Below are 20,986 nucleotides of genomic sequence, written 5' to 3' on the forward strand. Positions count from 1 at the left end.
AAGTGCAGTTGAATGCAATAAGCATCCATTTGTTCCCCAGTAACCCTCCTTCCCCTTCCTTGCCATTGAGATGTCCCAAACTGTATTGGATAAATTAAAGAAACACTACGTAATGTTTGAATGAAGAAATAGTAATTTTGTACTTTTTACAAATGAAAGGTTGAATTCATAAGTAGTGAAAACACACTTTTGCTCAATTCAATACACTCAGGAGTCTTGCTGCTACAGCCTCACTTGTATGACCAGTAGGTTATAATGGCTAGTCTTAGCTAACATTAGGTAGGTATTGCTGTAACTGATACTATTGAGGCTGTTTGCTGACTTTGTCACTCTTCTCGACTTGTTTTACTGTTGTACCATGTTTTAGCATCCATCATTACCCTGTACCTGTTACTGGAAGCCAGAGTGCCTGCTGCAAAAGTTACGTAGGTTTGCTTTAGGTCAAAAATCCTCATTAAAAGCACTGTTTTTAAGAGTGTCTGATATTTATAAAGGTGTGTTGTGACAGTGGACCCGTGCACCCATCATGCAGAACATTTTGCTGCAGCTCAGAATCAGGGTCAGTGATTCCCTCCTCCCGTGCTTTAAGCCGTTTTAATGCCATTAACTGGAGGGCTGTGTGAGACTTTGAGGGGGGCATATCCGCTGTGTCCAGCACGGGATGGATTAACATCTATCTGGCAACACACACACACTCATAGACACAAATGCACACACACACAAACCTAGACAGACAAGAGCAAGACAGTCATGAGCTTATCCTGCAGGCCAGCTGTGTGTGTCTGTTGATTTGTTGATGTGTTTACCACGTGTCGACAAATAACTTGTTTACATCTACAGGCAGACCTAGCTTATCTTGACTCCTCTCTGTCTCTCATCCTCAGACTGCATCAGTGGCCTTAACCTCCCACTTCTTCCTGTGCTTCTCCTCCGCGTCCTCCGGCGTCCCCCTCCTCTCCCTCTGAGCGCTCGGCTCCTCATTCTCCTCCCGGTCTCCCGCCATCGCGTCCAGCTGTGGCCCTCACAGGGCGCGCTCGCTGGCTCTCACCTGACAGGTCCCTGGCCTCAGGACGACAGCCAGCCCCAACAATCTCCCTACATGAGGGACAAAGCGACGCAGGTGAGTGCTGGGGGGCATTAATGTGTGTGTGTGTGTGTGTGTGTGTGTGTGTGTGTGTGTGTGTGTGTGTGTGTGTGTGTGTGTGTGTGTGTGTGTGTGTGTGTGTGTGTGTGTGTGTGTGTGTGTGTGTGTGTGTGTGTGTGTGCGCGTGCGCTGATGTTGAGGTGGGTGGTGCATGAGTTTGAATTATTCAAATGTATGTGCAAAGAAAAGAGATATCCAAAAGGGCTTATTTACAACCTAAATGATATCAATTAATTAGTTACTGTTGAAAATAGGCTAAGACATTTAATACAGTATGCATTTTAAATATGCTCTGTAGATTTTTTCATTCATACCAAATAGAAAAAAAGTTTCACCCGTTAGGACCCCTCTGTCAGATTGAAAATATGGACCTCTGTTTTTGTGAAATGTTTGGGAAGATTAGATAACTGGCTTGACTGGTTTACCTCTTGGAATTGTATCTTGTATTTAAACAGTGCTAATATCATAAATTACCAAAAGTTGATCTGTCAGAAATGAGAGAGCCAGTGAGGTGTAACGATTTCACTGGGTTGCATTTATTTTTTGCAGTTTTTGGAGAAGAAAACCAAAATTATAAACGTGTGTGTGTGTGTGTGTGTGTGTGTGTGTGTGTGTGTGTGTGTGTGTGTGTGTGTGTGTGTGTGTGTGTGTGTGTGTGTGTGTGTGTGTGTGTGTGTGTGTGTGTGTGTTCTTGCTTCAGACAAGCCATACTGAATGCTTGCAAGATGTAGGCTATGTGTGTTTATGAAGCAGGCAATCAATGCAAAGAGGTTAAGAGAGATTTCAGACGGTTGCATCATCATGCCTTGTTGTCTCTGACGATCACTCACAAATTGACTTTGAACCAGACTCAGGTCAAACAGAAGTTGGAAGATATTTTCTTTAACCTAAGGTGTTTTTACTTCGCTTAGGAGAACATTTCTTTACACACACACACACAAATGTTGCTGTCGTATAAAACCCACGATACCTGTTTGTAGTTAGTATTGCAATTCTAGGAAGTAAGGAAGTAGGTAAAGGGCCATTGGGGTACGGCCCTGACCCGTTTTGGTGTCGTGGCTGGTGTGATCCCATTGCAGGATGGTCTCTAGTTTGCATTATTTATGGATTATTGAATCCAGGTCTAGTTTTCTTGTTACTTTTTTCCTCCTATGGCTCTCCAAATGTATTTATTTTGTGCTTGTATGTTTGATATTTCATACCAGTAAGTGTGTGTGTTTGTGTCAGACCCCCAGGGCCTGGGCAGATGAGAGGAGGAGGGGCTCTCACAAACGCTCGGCCTCCTGTGGGAGCACCGACCAGCTCAAGGAGGTCAGTTTCTTTGCTTAAATAAACAACCAGTTGGACAGAAAATGCTCTTTTCTGTTGTGCTGTAAATAAATGCTTTTTCTAAGCATTGTGCAGCAGTTATCACTCAACACACAACTACTAACAAGGTACGTCTGCATATACCTATATGTCTGCTTTACAGTGTCTGACTGTGTGTCTATGAAACTCTCCAGATTGCCAAATTGCGTCAGCAGCTTCAGCGCAGCAAACGCAGCAGCCGCCATCGGAGGGATAAAGACCGAAAGTCCCCGTTCAATGGCAGCCATGCCATCATCCAGTCGCAGGTGATCGATAGAGGGTGTTTGAGGGAGTGTGTGTATGTCTGCCAGGTGGCAGGAACAAACTGAGAGGAACTAGGATGGCTCCCTGACCTGAAACATTTTGAGGACGTCCCACTTTTCCTCATGTCTCTGTTTGGCTCTGGCGTGTGTGTGTGTGTCTCCTGTTAAATTGAAATGTGACATGTTTTTTTTAACAGCCTCTGGTCTATGAAAAGTCAGTTAAATTGGGTTCCTTTTGATACTGCAGACACACACACACACACACACACACACACACACACACACACACACGCGGTGTGTTCTGAGTGCCCACTCCTGTCGTGTTGCTGTGTCGGTGACAGCGGCAGGGCCAGTTTTACGCTCCCTGTGGAGTCTGCTGGAGTGCAGCTGTCCTGTTTTCTGGGCCTCATGAGACAAAGAGAAAGGAGGACTGGCTGAGTTATCATGCAACTTTTACCACAGTACCTTGGAAAAGCTCATTAACTGATGCAAAGAGCCACCAGCTAGCAGGAACACTCTTTTAAGTAACATAAAGATTAAGAGTTCACAAAATGTGGCATCTATTGATTGCAAAAAAATTAATGTTATTTTGCATTTTTTTTTAAAAGGCAGGTAACTTTAATTATTGCTAGTCAAACTTCTTTTTTTGATCAAGTGTTTTTATTTATTTTTTTGCAGGAGAGCAAAGCAAAAGTACCAGTCCATGTATAAATTAAGAAAAAATAAAAACAAGTTTTATTTTTTTTCATTGTGTTGGAGAGAGAAAAACAATGAAGCATCTCTCTGTGTCTGTGTCTAAAGTTTCCTGCTCACTGCAACATCTGTAAACAGGCGCAGAATCTATATTAACTGCAGCCATGTGTGTGTGTGTGTTTGGGTCTTGTTTTGTTTTGCAGTCACCTATGCCCAAGACCATCCTGATACCCATCCCTATATCCAAGTCATCGGCCCCTCGTTTCCGCAACAGCGTGGAGGGACTCAACCAGGAGATTGAACGTATCATTATACGAGACACCCCTGAAAAGGAAGAGACCATCGTTGTGAGTTCCACTAACAGAGAGTTTGGGGTTAGGCTGTTCTGAAAATGTACTGTTAAATGTTTCATCCTTCCCTGGAAATGTTTTGTTCTTTACTGAAGTAATTAACATTCAATATAAAAATGAAAGTGGTTTGGAATTGCCTCCAAACGGCTCTCAAAGGCCGTTCCCCAACTCGCCAAATACAGACGCTTTGTCACAGCCCTCGTGTCAGATAGCGGCACACAAGGCGCTCGCATGCATGCACGGCCGGGCCGCCTATCACAACAAAGAACAGAGAAGCTCAGATTACAACACACACACAGAGGGAGTGTGTCCTCATTCTTTGCTTAGGGTGCCATTACTCAACAATGCATCTGCGAGTTCATCCCAAATTGTATCCGGTGCACACTTTTTTAATCGGTGCACTCGCATCGTGCACTTTGATGTTGGCGCAACAATGCAAATCTTACCATCATTAATGTCCAGGGATTAAGCCCCTGGTGCAACGTTGTTATTGTGACCTCATTTTGTGTGTGTGTGTGTGTGTGTGTGTGTGTGTGTGTGTGTGTGTGTGTGTGTCTGTGTCTGTGTGTCTGTGTGTGTCCGTTCACAGGATGTCCCAGATGGGCACCGTGCACCCCCACCCGTACCCCCACAGCGCAGCAGCAGCACACGCAGCATCGACACACAGACCCCCTCAGGGGGCGGCCTGAGTGGTAACCATAGCAATTGCAGTAGCCGTCCCGACTCCATCTCGCCCTCCTACCTCACCGTCCTCAATGACACGGTTGGAGGCAGCCCCTATGAGGACAAAGGTAACCAACACACACACACACACCCCACATATTGTAGCCAATGCATATTATACACACATGATGTGTTGCTGACCTGACCTTTGACCCCCCAGTCTCCCCTCTCTGCCCGTCCTCAGAGCTGGGCCCCTGCTCCCCGCTGCCAAAATACGCTGCCTCTCCCAGACCCAACAACAGCTACATGTTCAAGAGAGAACCTCCAGAGGGCTGCGAGAAAGTCAAAGTGTCTGAGGAGACCATGTGAGTAGAAAACTCCCCATGACTATTTCTCTGGACCAAACATACTTTTGATTTTACAACATATCAGCAGCACCTGAAATGACTGTAATGACATAAATACTAAAACTGCCTTTAAAAGCGTTGAATAACTTGTGCTATAATCAATATTTTTACATGAATCAAGTGACTGCTTGTATGTGAAAGGTGTTGTTCGCATAAGCTGTTTGCTAACACGTTAGCCAGGTTTAATTTATCCTTTCCAGAATAAGTCTGTTGATATTCATAATAACGTCATATTTTTGTTATTGTGAACAAATCCCATGTGCACACTCAAACAAACACTGAATGTATCTGCTAACAAGTTGTGTGTGTGTGTGTGTGTGTGTGTGTGTGTGTGTGTGTGTGTGTGTGTGTGTGTGTGTGTGTGTGTGTGTGTGTCCAAAGCCTGATATATTCCTCTGTGCCATAGAGCTCCATTGTTTCTCACAAACTGTTAAAACACATCAATGAGCCACACTGTTGCACTGGGTGACATGTTCCTTCATTATCATCAACACACACACACACGCTGTAGTTTATTTTGACTCAACCCCACACACATTGCCCTGCTGCCCCAAATACTCCCAAGATTTTAATCCTCAGCAGATAATAATCCCCAACAAACAATGTAAACATAATGATACACTTTTGATAGGTGATGGCACCACTTGTATTAGTACACTTATGTTATGGAGGCTAAATGTGTCCGTGCCTGTGTGTTTTCCAGGCCCAAACCTCTGCAGGACATCCCTCCCTTTTTGTGTCCCGACCGCAACAAGGTCAACTTCATCCCTAACAGCGGCTCTGCCTTCTGCCTCGTCAGCATCCTCAAGCCCTTACTCCCAGCCCCGGACCTCAGCTTTCGCTCCGGGGTGGGCCTCCGAAGCCTGTCCCCGTCCCTCGTGCCTCTGTCCACCCAGCCCTGCCTCCTGGAGGAGCCCGAGAGCTTCTGACGGCCCACCAAGGCTTTAAGTCACCACAGCCCCCAAAAGAACCCCCCACCCCCTACAAAATCAGAAAACATTTACTAGGAAACAACCCTTCTGCTCCAAAAAAGAAGAAAAAAATGCCTTCAGCATGCCAGCTAAGCTCTCTCTGATGTCCTTATCTTGTTGAAAAAGCGCTTCCCACTGCCTCTCCTCCTCAGACGACGACAACAACGTGAGAGTCCTGCAGCCCTGTGCAGGTATTTTGCAGCTAACATTTCATCGCTTTCTTCTACCTTTAGTGCTGGTTATGTTCCTGTTTTTTGGGAGGAAAAGGGCGAAAGGACCGACTCTTTTATTTCATCGTACTATACCATGGCGCCTTTCCACGGACATATCTCTTTTTCTATCTGTAGTTATTTCTCTTGATATAAAATATGCCTTCCATTATAAAAAAAGAAATAAAAAAAAAAAAAAGGCCGCTGGTTTTCTTGGCGACCAAGAGTTTGACCACAGAGGCTAATTTTGGTGCTGCCAGATGTATATCGTAGCAAAACTTGAATGGTCGTGACAAGGAGAAGTTAAAAAAATGTGCCTGATATTTTAGACCGCTCGGTTTCTCTAAACCAGCGTAGTGCTCTGATCATGTCTGTTTCTTTAGCATGACGCACATGATGTTTGCACTACGGTGGGCCATAGATACACACAGAAAGGCAGGAAAATCTGAAAAGTAAGTTGGTACACAGACTACGCGTAGAAACAATGCATATTAAGACCACCTGTGACCTAAACCTAGACATCGGTTTAGTACTTTCTTCAGCCATTTCCAGTGCGAGCTGACTGTAAACTGGTACAAGCTGATGCCTGTGTTACACTAACTGGTAGCAGGGAACTGGTCCCCTGCCGGCTGCTGTGTATCTATGGGAAACACAGGCCAGGGCTATGATGTGTGCAGCGTGTTCAACCTGTGTCTGCCTGCCCCTCCTTCCCAAGCGCCAGCCTTTGCTCAAAGTGTCCCCCCCCCCCCCCCCCCCCCCACACACACACACACACACTTTTTACTCCACGTCCATCACAGCCACCCCTTTCTGTTCCTCCTTTTTCCAGCTCCTTCTCTCCTTTTCTTTCCCTCACCGTCACTGTAATGCTGATTTCCCCTTCTGTTTTGCTCAGCTAGCGTTGTTGTGAAATGCGTCCAGAAGGGCCTCGTCCTCGCAGGACAGGCTGCCTCTGGCTCGCAGGGCCCTGAGCATGGAGAGGTCGCTGAACCCAAACACTGCTCTGCAAACCATAAGGGTACATTTACATAACAATGGCTTGACATGCCTCTTAACTTTTCAATAAAGTTTCCACATCAGTCCACATTGCTTAAGTGCAAACCTTAATGACCACAAGCCCGCAACTTTAATGTTTTTGGTCCATTTAAGGAATGGCTGTAGCTCTTTTAATTATGCCATGCTGTTTCTGCCCTCTTTCTCTGTGATTGAATGGTATCTCTATGAACCAAACTACTACACATACTGTACAATATGTTCCCTTCAAAAGCAGAGAAAATACAAACTACTTTTCTTTATCTACTACAATCTATTGAAATTGAAAAAGGCTGAAACATAATTTACATACACACGTTGTCCCACATGGTAAACACCACCTGATTGAGACCGGCGACACATTTGGATGTCTGGAGTGTAGTTTGTTGGTTGGCAGCGTCTCCACGCCCCGGGCCATCTTCCTGTAAATGTCATTACTACTTGACTGTGCCTGCTACGGTGCGATCGGAATGTACTGGGTTTGTAAATATAGAGGCACACTGTGTTTGTATTATCGGCTGACTAAGATATGTAACTGAATGAGTCAACTTGTACCATATCCCCCCCCTCCTGCTTTTCTCCGCTGAGTACTGTGAATTACTACATGTCTCATTATTGTGAATAATAATGCATTTATTTATCAGGAGTGTAATTTGGTCTTCAGAGAATTTTAAGAATAGATTACGTCGTCCATCTCAGGTTGTAGTGAATAGGATACAAAAAAAAGATATAAAACTTCTCAGCGCACACTAACAAGTCTACTCTACTATTAGGGAGGGGGGGCAAACCAACAGCTGCTATCTATGTAGCCTCCTGAATGATAGAAACCTGTAGCAGAGTAGAAGTAGTGAGAAGTGTGGATGTCATTTATTCAGTGACCTGATTTGGCATGAGTAATGTTTCTCAAATGAAATAAGTGAAGAAAGGAAGAGTTCTGTTCCAAAATGAAATATCCACTTGCTGAAAAACAATCACACACCTACAGCCACATGTTCTGATCAGTGGTTTTTAGACATCCGTTTACCCAAAAAAAAGTAGTTTGAAAGAGCAGATTCATACATGTAGAAATACAGATTTATTTCAGATATCAACTTTTTCTTTTTCAAAGTGGATAAACAACATTTTGGAACGAGGCTGTACACAAGAAACACGATTCTGTTTGCTTGTCCAGTTTATTGGAAACAGAACTGCCAAGTTGTCATCTGTTAAACCCCTCGAGTGAAATAAAAAGGCATAGTTGAATTAAATAAAAGCATTTGTGATTGACTTGAGATGTACATTCTTTGTTTCATAAAACAATATATATACTGTATATGTTCTAATTACAATCATCACTTCATTGAGTTAAGTCCAAAGATGGCTGGATAACCCACTAATCTTTGGTGATATACATTTCAGGCTTCACAAAATGCACCTTTTCTTCTCAGTAACTTGAAAGATCAATATAAGCTCCAACCCAAACATGTCCATCTTCATAGATAGCTCAGCATGAAATGGATAAATAGAGTAATAGAGTAGTGGGTCAAGCCTGAAATGTATTTGTGCTCATAACTTGTACAGGTTGAGAGAACAACTAAAAGCATGCTGTGTTTTTGCTCAGTGAGATTACAGGAACTTGAGATGGGACCTGGAGTGGGTCCCTAAATGTTGAGGTCCAGCACCCGAAGCTGGGGTTGCTCCATGTGTTTACCTTATACAGTGGGGGAAATAAGTATTTGACCCCTTGCTGATTTTGCAGGTTTGCCCACTTACAAAGAATGCAAAAATCTACAATTTTAATCATATGTACATTCTAACAGTGAAAGACAGAATCCCAAAGAAAATTCCAGAAAATCACATCATATGAATTTATTAAAATTGATAACCATCTGATGAGGAAAAACAAGTATTTGACCCCCTGGACAAACAGCAAGTATTCTGGCTCCTACAAGCCAGTTAGTCTTTCTTTAAGACACAGTCCCAATCCGAACCAATTATCTACATCAAATATACCTGCCTCACCTCGTTACCTGTATAAAAGACACCTGTGAACACCCAAACAACCAGCATCCAACATCACTACCATGGGCAAGACCAAAGAGCTTTCTACGGACATCAGGGACAAGATTGTTGATCTGCACAAGGCTGGGATGGGCTACAAGAGAATCGGAAAGCAACTTGAGAGAAAAGATAAACTGTCGGTGCAGTTATCAGGAAATGGAAGAAGCACCACACCACCGCCAACCTCCCTCGGTCTGGGCCTCCACACAAGATCTTGCCTCGTGGGGTGTCCCTGATCATGCGAACGGTGAGGAATCATCCCAAAACCACAAGGGGAACTGATGAATCAACTGAAGGCAGCTGGGACCACAGTTACAAAAAGAAACGGTTGGTAACACACTACGCCCGTCATGGATTGAAATCCTGCAGCGCACGCAAGGTCCCCCTGCTCAAGAAGAAACATGTACAGGCCCGCATGAAGTTCGCCATTCACCACCTGGACGACTCAGAAGAGGCCTGGAAGAAGGTGATGTGGTCAGATGAGACCAAAATAGAACTTTTTGGCCTCAACTCAACTCGTCGTGTTTGGAGGGCAAAGAACACCGAGTACAACCTAAAGAACACCATCCCCACCGTCAAGCATGGTGGTGGCAACATCATGCTTTGGGGGTGCTTTTCAGCCAAGGGGACGGGACAACTCCATCGTATTGAGGGGAGGATGGACGGGGCCATGTATCGTGGAATTCTGGACCGACATCTCCTTCCCTCAGTGAGAGAGCTGAAGATGGGTGAGGATGGGTGTTTCAGCACGACAACGACCCTAAGCACACCGCCAAAGCAACAAAAGAGTGGCTGAAGAAGAAGCACATCAAGGTTCTGGAGTGGCCTAGCCAGTCTCCAGACCTGAATCTGATTGAAAATCTTTGGAGGGAGCTTAAAAGACGAGTTGCCAGGCGACAACCTCGGAACCTGAATGATTTGGAGGCTGTCTGCAGGGGAGTGGGCCAACATCCCTGCCGAAATGTGCACAAACTTTGTCACCAACTATAAAAACCGTTTGACATCTGTGCTGGCCAATAATGGCTTTTCTACAAAATATTAACATGGTGTTTGTCCAGGGGGTCAAATACTTGTTTTTCCTCATCAGATGGTTATCAATTTTAATAAATTCATATGATGTGATTTTCTGGAATTTTCTTTGGGATTCTGTCTTTCACTGTTAGAATGTACATATGATTAAATTTGTAGATTTTTGCATTCTTTGTAAGTGGGCAAACCTGCAAAATCAGCAAGGGGTCAAATACTTATTTCCCCCACTGTATGTGATTTGAAAGAAACTCGTATTTGGATTGTTTATCAAAAATATATTATCAAACTACTTTGTTTGATTTCATTTTTTTGTATTGTTGTTCTTTGCCTGTTCCCCTCTTTTGGTATGCTTCTGTAAATGATCAAGACCGATGATGATGATGATGATGATGATGATGATGATAAAGATAAATGAGAGGTATCTGATGATGACCCTCATGTGACCCCCCCCACCCCCCCAACTTCAGACTGACCCGAAGACGACTCTGCGACCTCTGAACATGTAGCAACTTGAGCAGATGAATTTATGGATTATCAATCAGCTTCATAAAGACGAATGGAGGACGTTATGAGGTCAGTCAGAGGCTGGACGGTATGTCCCACACAGCAGTCTCCCTCCTTAGGCAATCATCATCCGGGGCACTATCCACTCGCCATACCGAGACCGGATACACAAACACACACACGGTTCCTGCGTCCCGTTGCTAACTTACAGCTAGCTTATGCTAACGTCTGTACTGTTGCTACTTTGGCTGTTTGGGGGCGAACAAACAAACGACCCCGCGGTCACATTCACCGGAATGACGCTAGGAGAAAACTACGCATCGCTGTGAGAAGGAATATGGCGTTTGATATCGGTTTTGTTTGTGTTTCTGCAAATAGACGGTTGCAGGTGGACTGGTGTTTACATGGTCCGTGGGAGCTGGAAGTCCGCAGGTTGGTCTTTGCCCATTGTATTCATGAACATTTCCACATTCCGGTGCTAATGCAAACTATAAATATAACTACATTACAACATAACCGTTGATTATTGTTGTATGCTTTTTACTTTGACAGTCAGCTGTGTGGCGGCTGCAGTGCTTTGATTAGTCTCCTAGCTGCAGATCTGCAGCCTCAATGGATGTCATCTGGGAAGAAGAAGAAGAAGAAGTAGAAGAGGAGCCTTGTAGAGACCAGCTGAAGGAACATCTTCTCTGAGCTGAAGCTCTGAGGTAGGACATGCTTTCTCTCCGGATTAACAGCTGCTGGCTGTAATGTTGACGGATTGAGTTGATTTGAAAGGGTCAGGTCACACAGAGTCCAGAATCTCAAGGTCAGTGGTTAAGTGTTTGCAGGAGCTTGTGGTAGAGATATTTCCAGTGGCAGAACTGTTACCTTGTGTACGTTAGAGCCAGGCTGTGTTGTGTTGTTTCTGCTGAAGAACTATAATCCGACTATGTAGTGATAGAGCAGAGTGTAAACTGCTGTCCTCCCTGTGTTCCATCTTCTAAAACCTGCTGGTCAGGTGGCTGCCTCGGTGTTGAGAAGGTTGGAGTTTGAAGCCCTCGGCAGGTCTGCTGGGTTTGAAGGAGTAAACACACAAAGCAGTGTGTGAAATGTTTGAGAGAACGTGTGCTGAAGCTGAATGTTGTGTCAGCTCCTGACACCGATGGCAGCGTTAGTTTTAGAGTTGTCGGTAAGCTGTCAGAGAGGACGTGTGAGTGTGGTAGGCTTGGTGGTGTAGTGCTGTTGTTAGTTCCCATCAGTCTCTGACAACGTTTAGCCGGCTCCATCTTCTCCACTCAGAGGGGTTTAGAGTTTGACATTTTGTAGACAAACCACTGGAAATAATGCAGCCGAGTGTGAAAGCAAATGGCTTTTACTTTTTAATTAGCCTTTTAAGATAGCAATGCGTTCCACATTATTTCAGAATAACGTTAGTTTATTTGTGTAAGTTCCACAGAATGGTTTGTGAAGGTTGACAGATCTTTTAAACCCACACCACTTTGCTGGTAATTTGTCAGCCAACCACAAAACCGGAATTGACCGGTGCAGATGACATCATTTGTGTGGTTTGGTCGTCGAAACATTAAATACTGGATCATTAAATCAAACGCACCCTTCCAATCGCTGTGTGTGTTTAGTGAGTAAAGAAGTGCGGTCGCCCACCATTATTACGCCAGAGTTCCAGAAGTAGCGTAGCTTGTTGGACCTGCAGTCCGTGGTGTTGGAATAAACTGAAGATCAGGAAACATGACAACTTATTTTGTCTGTCATTTTATTTGGGAGATTTTTGCCATAAACGACCCACAGCACTGAATATCAGGCAGTCAGCTGTAGGAGAAGTTGACGTTAGCCAGCAGTAACTAAACAGCTTTGGACAGGCGGTTCCTCCAGCATGGATTAAAAACCCACAGGTCAACCACTGACCCTGGAACAATTACGAGGCAATTCATAAGAAAACTACCTGTTGTTTATCTCAGCAGATGTCTTTTCTTGTTGGAAGTGTGATGGTGACTGGTTGTTGTGTGTGGGTTTTGGCAGGCGGCTGCTGTTCCCACTTCCTGCGTACCGGGACTGAATCGTTTAGCGGTACGGAGTATCGGAGCCCTTTCCCCCCTGGTTGCAGCCCTAATATTAAAATGTATCGCAGCTTTCATTTGTTCCGGTCTTTGTGTCACCTGGATTGACCTTAGGGTGCAGCTCAGATACTAAATGATGTTAACAAGACAGGGCCCGTCCTCTGCTTGGGAGCTACAGTTCTCAGCACTAGTAGCTAGTGTATTCCTCCTTAAGGAAAAGAAATGGACCCAGATGTATTGAAGCAGAACAATCCAATAAACTCTTACTTTCTCTTGTTTTCTCCCCAGATGAGTGCAGAGTTTCCGGACCACAACGGAGAAGTTCCTTCAATCCATTCATGCCGCCTTCTCTCCGTACTCACTGTATACTCATAGTATTGTATGTCATGAAATAATTTAATAAAAAAGTAAGTAATAGTACGTATTATGTCAAAAAAAGCTCAGAAAAGTCATACATGTTATTACATTGTTATAACACTGTTATAACACAGTTATAACATGTATTATGACAAAAGCTATCACAAAGTTAGTGTCAAAAAGGGTTATTACATAGTTATTACATTGTTATAACACTGTTATAACATGTATTATAACAAAAAATCTGTTAAAAAGTGGTATTACACAGTTGTACACAGTACATGCCATAAAAGTGGACGTAAATAATTTTTTCGTCCATAAAAAAAAAAATCCCAATTTTTTTTTCTTAAATTAGAATCTTCTCTTCCTTTCTCCTTCTCTCCAAGATGTCCTACTCTGGTCTCTCCGTGTCCTACTCTGGTCTCTTCCTGTCTCTGAGGTGTTCTACTCTGGTCTCTGCCTTACTCTGATCCCTGCCTGTCCTTGTCTTAATACTCTCCTACTCTGGTCTGTGCCTGTCCTTGTCTTAATACTCTCCTACTCTGGTCTCTGCCTGTCCTTGTCTTAATACTCTCCTACTCTGGTCTCTGCCTGTCCTTGTCTTAATACTCTCCTACTTTGGTCTCTGCTTGTCCTTGTCTTAATACTCTCCTACCCTCTTCTTGCCTGCACTTGCTTTCCTAGCCTCTCTTTCCTATCTGGGGGGCCTATCTAAGTGTTTGTACATACGTTGGCAACGAGCCGGTCTTGAACACTCGACCCTGGGCGCCTTAGAGTTGAGCACAAACCAACTTTGCTACCTACGCAAGTACGCACGGGACAGTTCTCCGGGTGTATTTGTCTTTGTCATTCTGGGTGTAAAGCTCAAAATAAATTGTCTATTCCTGTATTGGAACCCATAACCTTTGTATCGCCCAACCAGCGTTCCATCACACTGAGCTATTAGATCTAATCAGCAAGCAAATGGTTAGTTGTATATTTGTCTTTGTCATTCTGGGTGTAAAACTCAAAATAAATTGTCTAACTCTGTATTGGAACTCATAACCTTTGTGTCTTCCAACCAGCATCTCATCACACTGAGCTATCAGATCTGTCAACAAGTGGCATGTGTTCAGTTGTGTATTTGACTTCTTCATTTTGAGTGTTGGACCTTAAAATTTAGTTTGTCATCAAAGAATTGAACCCACAACCTCCTGAACAGATCATGTGGGTATTATCATACTGAGCCATCAGATCTGTCAACAAGTGGCATGTGTTCAGTTGTGTATTTCACTTGTTCATTTTGGGTGTTGGACCTTAAAATTTAGTTTGCCATAAAGGAGTTGAACCCACAACCTCCTGAACAGATCATGTGGGTATTATCATGCTGAGCTATCTATGACACTGGGAGCTTTCTGGTTGGATGTTGTATTTAACGTTTACATCACTGAGGTGAAAAATTAAAACACTCTTCTGACTGAACCGGGATTCGATCCCTCAACCTCATCCTGTCACATCACAGTCTTATCGTGGTGAGCTATTCTTCAGGCTGGGAATTTTTTTTCGTTCTGTTATTTGTTCTTCACACACATCTTTTAGCCAGACAGGGGAACCGGGGTGAGGGGAGGGGGAGTTCTGATCTGATCTGATGCTAGATCACATCCACTAGACGTGTCCATGTCAAAGGACGAGCCTGGTGGCCTGCCTTATATTGCCTCTGATTACCTTGTCACGCAGTGGTGTGAGGTCCTTTGTTACCAGCCAAACAAGGCGTTTCCACTGTTAAAAAAACTTAGCCTCCACAGGATGGTTTATTTAAAATCCCACTGGTCCCTTCTGCACAGCAATATCACAAAACATTACTAAAAAAGACTAAAAAACACAACTCTCTTGCAACAGGTCACAGCCCCGACTTGTCTTTCTTTGTCCTCCTGTTTGTCTACCCACACACCTGTTTCCCGTCCACCTTTTACAACCACATCATCAATCATTAGATCCTGTGGCCAATCATGAGCTGTGGGGGGGGGGGGGGTCCAGGCTATCACAGCTGCTTCTCATAATCCCAGTCTAGGGGGTAGATGCTAGATCAGATGTACTAGACGTGTCCACTTCTCTCTCTATAATGAGCATTAAAAGGACCATGTAAGTGCCAATTCGGACCATGTGGTCAGAGCTTGTTAATAAGCAGCTGAATGCTGTGTGGGACAAAGGATGTGTAGCCTCTTTTAGTCCCCTGGGGGCAATAAAGATTTCATTCATTCACTCATTAATTCAGTCATTCAGCCCTCCCACTCCTGAAAGTTTTCATTATAAGAGATAGAAGTGGCTCAGCAAGACAGGCTGATGCCTCCCGGTAAATGCTAGATCACATCCACTAGACGTGTCCATGTCAGAGGATGTGCCTGGTGGCCTGCATTATATTGCCTCTGATTTGGCCCGAACCTGACCCACTTCTCTCTCTATAATGAACATTAAAAGCACCATGCAAGTCCAAGAGTGCCAATTCTGACCATTTGGTCAGAGCTTGTTAATAAGGTGCTGAATGCTGTGTGGGACAAAAGGACAATCCACTAGACGTGTTGACGTCGTTAGTTTCAGGCATTGTGGGGGAGGGGGGGGGATTGGTTATAGGGTAAGGATAACAGAGCGAGCCAATCAGAGGCAATATAAGGCAGGCCACCAGGCACATCCTCTGACATGGACACGTCTAGTGGATGTGCTCTAGCATTTACCGGGAGGCATCAGCCTGTCTTGCTGAGCCACTTCTATCTCTTATAATGAAAACTTACAGGAGTGGGAGGGCACACGTATGACTGAATTAATGAGTGAATGAATGAAACCTTTATTGCCCCCAGGGGACTAAAAGAGGCTACACATCCTTTGTACCACACAGCATTCAGCTGCTTATTAACAAGCTCTGACCACATGGTCCGAATTGGCACTCTTGGACTTGCATGGTGCTCTTAATTCCTGAAAGTTTTCATTATGAGAGAGAAGTGGCTCAGCAAGACAGGCTGATTCCTCCCGGTAAATGCTAGATCGGATCCACAAGACGTGTTGGTGTGGTTAGGTTCAGGCATGAGGAGTGGGGATTGGTTATAGGGTAAGGATAACAGGGTAAGCCAATCAGAAGCAATATAAGGCAGGCCACCAGGCACGTCCTTTGACATTGACACGTCTAGTGCATCTGATCTAGCATCTACCTCGGCTCCCCTGTCTGGCTAAAGAGGTCCAAAGATTCTTCCCAGTAGTATGAATAACAAATAATAGAACGAAATCTTCTTTTTCTTTCCAGAAGTATAGCTCACCAGGATAATATGCTGATGTGACAAACTGAGGTTGAGGGATCAAATCCCAGCTCAGTCAAAAACTTTTTAAATGCCTCACCTCAGTGATGTGAATATGAAATACAACCTCCAACCAACAAAATCTTCAGCATCATGTATAGCTCAGCATGCTAAATACTGTGTGATATGTTGAGAAGGTTGTAAGTTCAATTCTTTCAAGGCACACTAAATTTTAAGGGCCAACACCCAAAATGAAGAAGTCAAATAAACAACTAAACAGGTGCTTATTGATCAGATCTGATAGCTGAGTGTGATGAAGTGATGGTTAGAAGACACAAAGGTTATGGGTTCCAACACAAGGACAGTCAATTTATTTTGACCTTTACACTCAGAATGACAAAGACAAATACATACGGAGAACTGTCGCATGCGTACATGCGTTGGTGGCGCAGTTGGTTTGTCTTCGCCACTAAAGGCGCCGGTGGTGGGTTCAAGACAGCTCGGTATCAGCGTGTGTGCACTTAGATAGGCCCCCCAGATAGGAAAGAGAGGCTAGGAAAGGAAGTGCAGGCAAGAAGAGAGTAGGAGAGTATTAAGACAAGGACAGGCAGAGACCAGAGTAGGAGAGGAAGAGACCAGAGTAGGACAACTCAGAGACAGGGAGAGAGTAGAAAATTATAGTTTACTTTTTTTATGGACGAAAAAATAATTTACGTCCACTTTTATGGCATGTATGGCACACACCACCCCCCGCACAGTCATATTACTGTGCAGTACTTGGAGTAAAAGTGTGCACCAAACTACAATGTTGCTGTCCAAAGAAAAAGTAGACAATTTACCACCTGCACCCATCACCACTTAATGACTTCTTTAACTGTCACCGTGGAGGGTGCTGCTGTTACATACGTCGGATTAAAATCTCATCAACTCAGAATGAGGTTCTCCACTGTCAGATCAGATGGCAACAGCAGCATTAAAGCAGAGGGTTTACCCACAGCCAATGGATCTCTTCAAACTATTATATATGCATTCCTATTTTCTTTTTTTTTTTAAATATACACACTTCATCCACGTCTAATGGCATTGTTGCTCATCTGTTTTCCAGGGGAAACCTGTGATCTTTCATTGTGAACCATATGCTAATACGGCGTATTCAATCATTTGAAGATGATGGATGTTGTCCACGCACCAAAAAGACATGCACAGAGCATGCAAAAGTGTATTTTTGGTGCAAAACAAATATATAAAAGATACGGTACTTAATGTAAAGAATATCAGAATCAGCTTGCTAAACCCCCAAAATGTAATCAGTGCACTTAGTCTCCTGTGTTTGTGTTTTGTTTCTCCTTAGCTTAGCATAAACACAGGAGAGAGGTTCATTAGAGGTGACGGTAGGGAGGTTTTCTGTTTACTCTTTCTGCCACGCCCAACTGATGTCAGCCTACTGTTATATTATTGATATGTTGCCTGATTCTCTACTTAACACTTATTTAAATCCGACATGATACACATATATTTAGATTCATTGTGACTTACTCTTCATGAGAATATCATTCTCTTTGATGGCCATCGCGAGTAAACGTCCGTAAATCCGCTAACATATCACAGGGGGAAAAAAACGCTCCTTAAAACTCCAGAAGTTGCCTGATAATCCGCACGTTTTTAAGTTTTCTTCATTAACAAAATAGCCCGGTGATGGCTGTCTGTACATCCATGCTACATGCAATAAGAAACTACTAATAGCTAATTCGGCATAATTTAATGTTACCAATCCTCCAAAAATGTAAACGAATATCGGCAAAAACGTGGCTCAAGTGGTACGTCAACGTCCACAGCTAACTCGCTCTCGGCAACATTGCACTTCCTGTTTACATCCCCCAAAAGTGCCTAAATTATGGGAACTGTAGTTCCAAAACGTTTTCAAACTATTCCATCAGGATTTAAACTGTCCGTACTTACTAGGGCAGTTTTGTTATATTTGTTAATCTATTATTGTTACTTTTATAGATAATTAGATTACCGATATACTAACGTCACGTTAAAAACCTACTTATGTTTGCACAAACAACATTACAGTCACATAAGCCTAAATGACAGAGCTCAGATTACATACACCACACTGAAATAAACTAATGAACTAATTCCTTTCAATATCAGTGGTTGTTTGTGGATCAATCACCTAATAATGGAAATATCCTCCTCGTAGGTGTGTTGTAAAATGAATTCAATTAATGCTTTGAATCTCAGTGTTTGTCCTCATTGAAATGTTAATTCCAGAAAAACACCTCTTTCATATGTGCACAGATGTTGACTCAAAACCCATCAAGATGAAGGTCTACACAAAGCACACACGCTGTTGATTAGCTCTGTTAATCATCCTGCATATACTGATAAAATATTGAGTGTGTGCATACTATTAACACAGCATTTCTTTCATTTATTTTTTATTGAAACTGGAGAGTACAGCTGCTATCTATGTAGCCTCACCCAATGGGAATCCTGAATGATAGAAACCTGTAGCAGAGTAGAAGTAGTGAGAAGTGTGGATGTCATTTATTCAGTGACCTGATTTGGCATGAGTAATGTTTCTCAAATGAAATAAGTGAAGAAAGGAAGAGTTCTGTTCCAAAATGAAATATCCACTTGCTGAAAAACAATCACACACCTACAGCCACATGTTTTGATCAGTGGTTTTTAGACATCCGTTTGAAAGAGCAGATTCATACATGTAGAAATACAGATTTATTTCAGGTATCAACTTTTTCTTTTTCAAAGTGGATAAACAACATTTTGGAATGAGGCTGTACACAAGAAATACTCAACACAACGATTCTGTTTGCTCGTCCAGTTTATTGGAAACAGAACTGCCAAGTTGTCATCTGTTAAACCCCTCCAGTGAAATAAAAAGGCATAGTTGAATTAAATAAAAGCATTTGTGATTGACTTGAGACGTACATTCTTTGTTTAAAGTGTGTAAATCAAGAGTAAACAGTTCAATACATGTGACAGAAACACTAATACAGGAGTTTCCCTTGTGACCACTGCACGTGGATAGGAGCAGCAGTAGCAAAACAAAAGCAGATAACATGCAGCTTGTATAAAAAGTGTTTTTCAGAGTTGTTTTTTTTTTCCCATGATGCACTCCGATCACCTTAGCTCCACTGAGCGAGATTTCTACAGGCACACAAATGTCGTAACTGAGGATTTGGTTTCAGTTGGTGCATGTGGACTTGATACGCACATCTCAACAACCGACATGTATTTCCCTTAAAATACATTTTAGAAAACAGACTCTACATCTTCATTTTGCAACTTTTCACTAAACCAATTCGTAACATGAAAAAAAAAAAAAAATTCTTGGTCATTTTTTTCAGCTCAAACACAAATAACAGTGGGAATTAAATCCACATAAGGTCATTTAGAAATCTATTTTATGACATGGTAACAGTTCTCCAGTGTTGAATCTTTTCCCATAAAACAATAATATATTGTTATAATATATCAAATGTATTGTTATAATAAGCATAATATTGAAAATTCATCAGAATTCTCAAAATACACAACACACAAAGTTAAAAATAGATTTTACAGTGATATTTTAGTGTTAAGTTTATCAGTGTACTGCACAACAAAAGCATCTGATTTTGCATACAGTGATATCACCTGAAAATAAATACATTTGAATGCATCTTAGGCGCCGTTATTTGCAGATTTATAGGACTTAAATAGCCCAACCACCCCAAAATAATCAAATTGTGTCCTACTTTAAAACTTTCTTCAAAAGAAAATTACTAAAAAGCAAATGTTTTATCCTTGATGCATTTTTTGTTGGCCTTGGACTTGTGATTGTGGAATCTTGACGACAGATGGGAGTGAAAATAATTTCCAGTGTGTCCTATTTTTACCCACATTCATTCAGAGCCAGTAGAATCTGGGATGAAGGTGGACGGATAAACATAAAGAGGCTGTTTGGTGTCACAAAACCCACAAAGAAACTGACTCTAGTTCAGGCTGTTACAGTATAACGGCAGCATCGGTCCTCTCCAGAGACCAGTCGGCAGTCGGCAGTCACATTTCAGTGTTGCGTCGACCATTAGACAGAAAACAGAGCATTAACACTAACATTATTTATTAAAGTGGTGGAGTCGTAAGGATACAGAGTTTGTGCGGAGGTCTGTATCACAAGCAAGTTCTACTTTGGAACACCAGTGATCTTGGCTCAAATGTTCTATTTCAATTTTTTACTGAGCTGAAATTACAATGGGGGCTTTTAGCCATCCTCTGGTCAAAATTTCAATTTGCCCAATACTTTAACGTGTATGATCAAATAGCTGCTTACCTAATGACAGCTGCAGGAAGAGGTCTCACTCTGCTTCAAATTCTGCTGTTCTTTTTGCTTTCTAACCACTGCCGCTTTCAGTACAGCCTCAAATAACTGCTAGCATGGCTCTAAACATTTGTTTCCTAATAAAAGTATATTTGAATTACAATCATCAACTCATTGAGTTAGGTCACACTGATGGCTGGATAACCTGATAATCTTGCTTGGGGATACAGGCCCCTGGTGCAGCTTGAGCTTCAACTGATGTTTTTGTGTGCAAATACAGGCTCAGGGTCCCCATCTTATCTCATACATACATAATGTCCAGTATAT

The 20,986-nt window shown here is 42.8% G+C and overlaps 1 protein-coding gene and 1 long non-coding RNA gene across 2 annotated transcripts; both read left to right on the forward strand.

The window, feature by feature from the left end:
* Positions 1–1,009: 1,009 nt before the first annotated feature.
* fam117ba (family with sequence similarity 117 member Ba) lies at positions 1,010–8,345 on the forward strand. Its single transcript, XM_028572102.1, has 7 exons — positions 1,010–1,120; positions 2,372–2,455; positions 2,647–2,757; positions 3,651–3,794; positions 4,387–4,588; positions 4,681–4,825; positions 5,571–8,345. Exons 1-7 carry the CDS (start codon positions 1,100–1,102, stop codon positions 5,794–5,796), a joined length of 933 nt encoding a protein of 310 aa, XP_028427903.1. The 5' UTR covers positions 1,010–1,099; the 3' UTR covers positions 5,797–8,345.
* A 2,412-nt stretch (positions 8,346–10,757) lies between these two features.
* LOC114551043 (uncharacterized) lies at positions 10,758–13,126 on the forward strand. The gene is made up of 3 exons (XR_003691807.1): positions 10,758–11,084; positions 11,205–11,359; positions 12,998–13,126. It is a non-coding gene; the product is annotated as an uncharacterized LOC114551043 (long non-coding RNA).
* Positions 13,127–20,986: the final 7,860 nt, after the last annotated feature.

Source organism: Perca flavescens, chromosome 24, assembly GCF_004354835.1.
Source record: "Perca flavescens isolate YP-PL-M2 chromosome 24, PFLA_1.0, whole genome shotgun sequence".
NCBI lineage: Eukaryota > Metazoa > Chordata > Actinopteri > Perciformes > Percidae > Perca > Perca flavescens.

Excerpts from the sequence above, each read along its gene's own strand:
- fam117ba (XM_028572102.1), top strand. The coding sequence starts at position 1,100 with ATGAGGGACAAAGCGACGCAG. Across the intron at positions 2,456-2,646 it reads GCACCGACCAGCTCAAGGAG|ATTGCCAAATTGCGTCAGCA; the intron begins GTCAGTTTCTTT and ends GAAACTCTCCAG. Across the intron at positions 2,758-3,650 it reads ATGCCATCATCCAGTCGCAG|TCACCTATGCCCAAGACCAT; the intron begins GTGATCGATAGA and ends TTTGTTTTGCAG.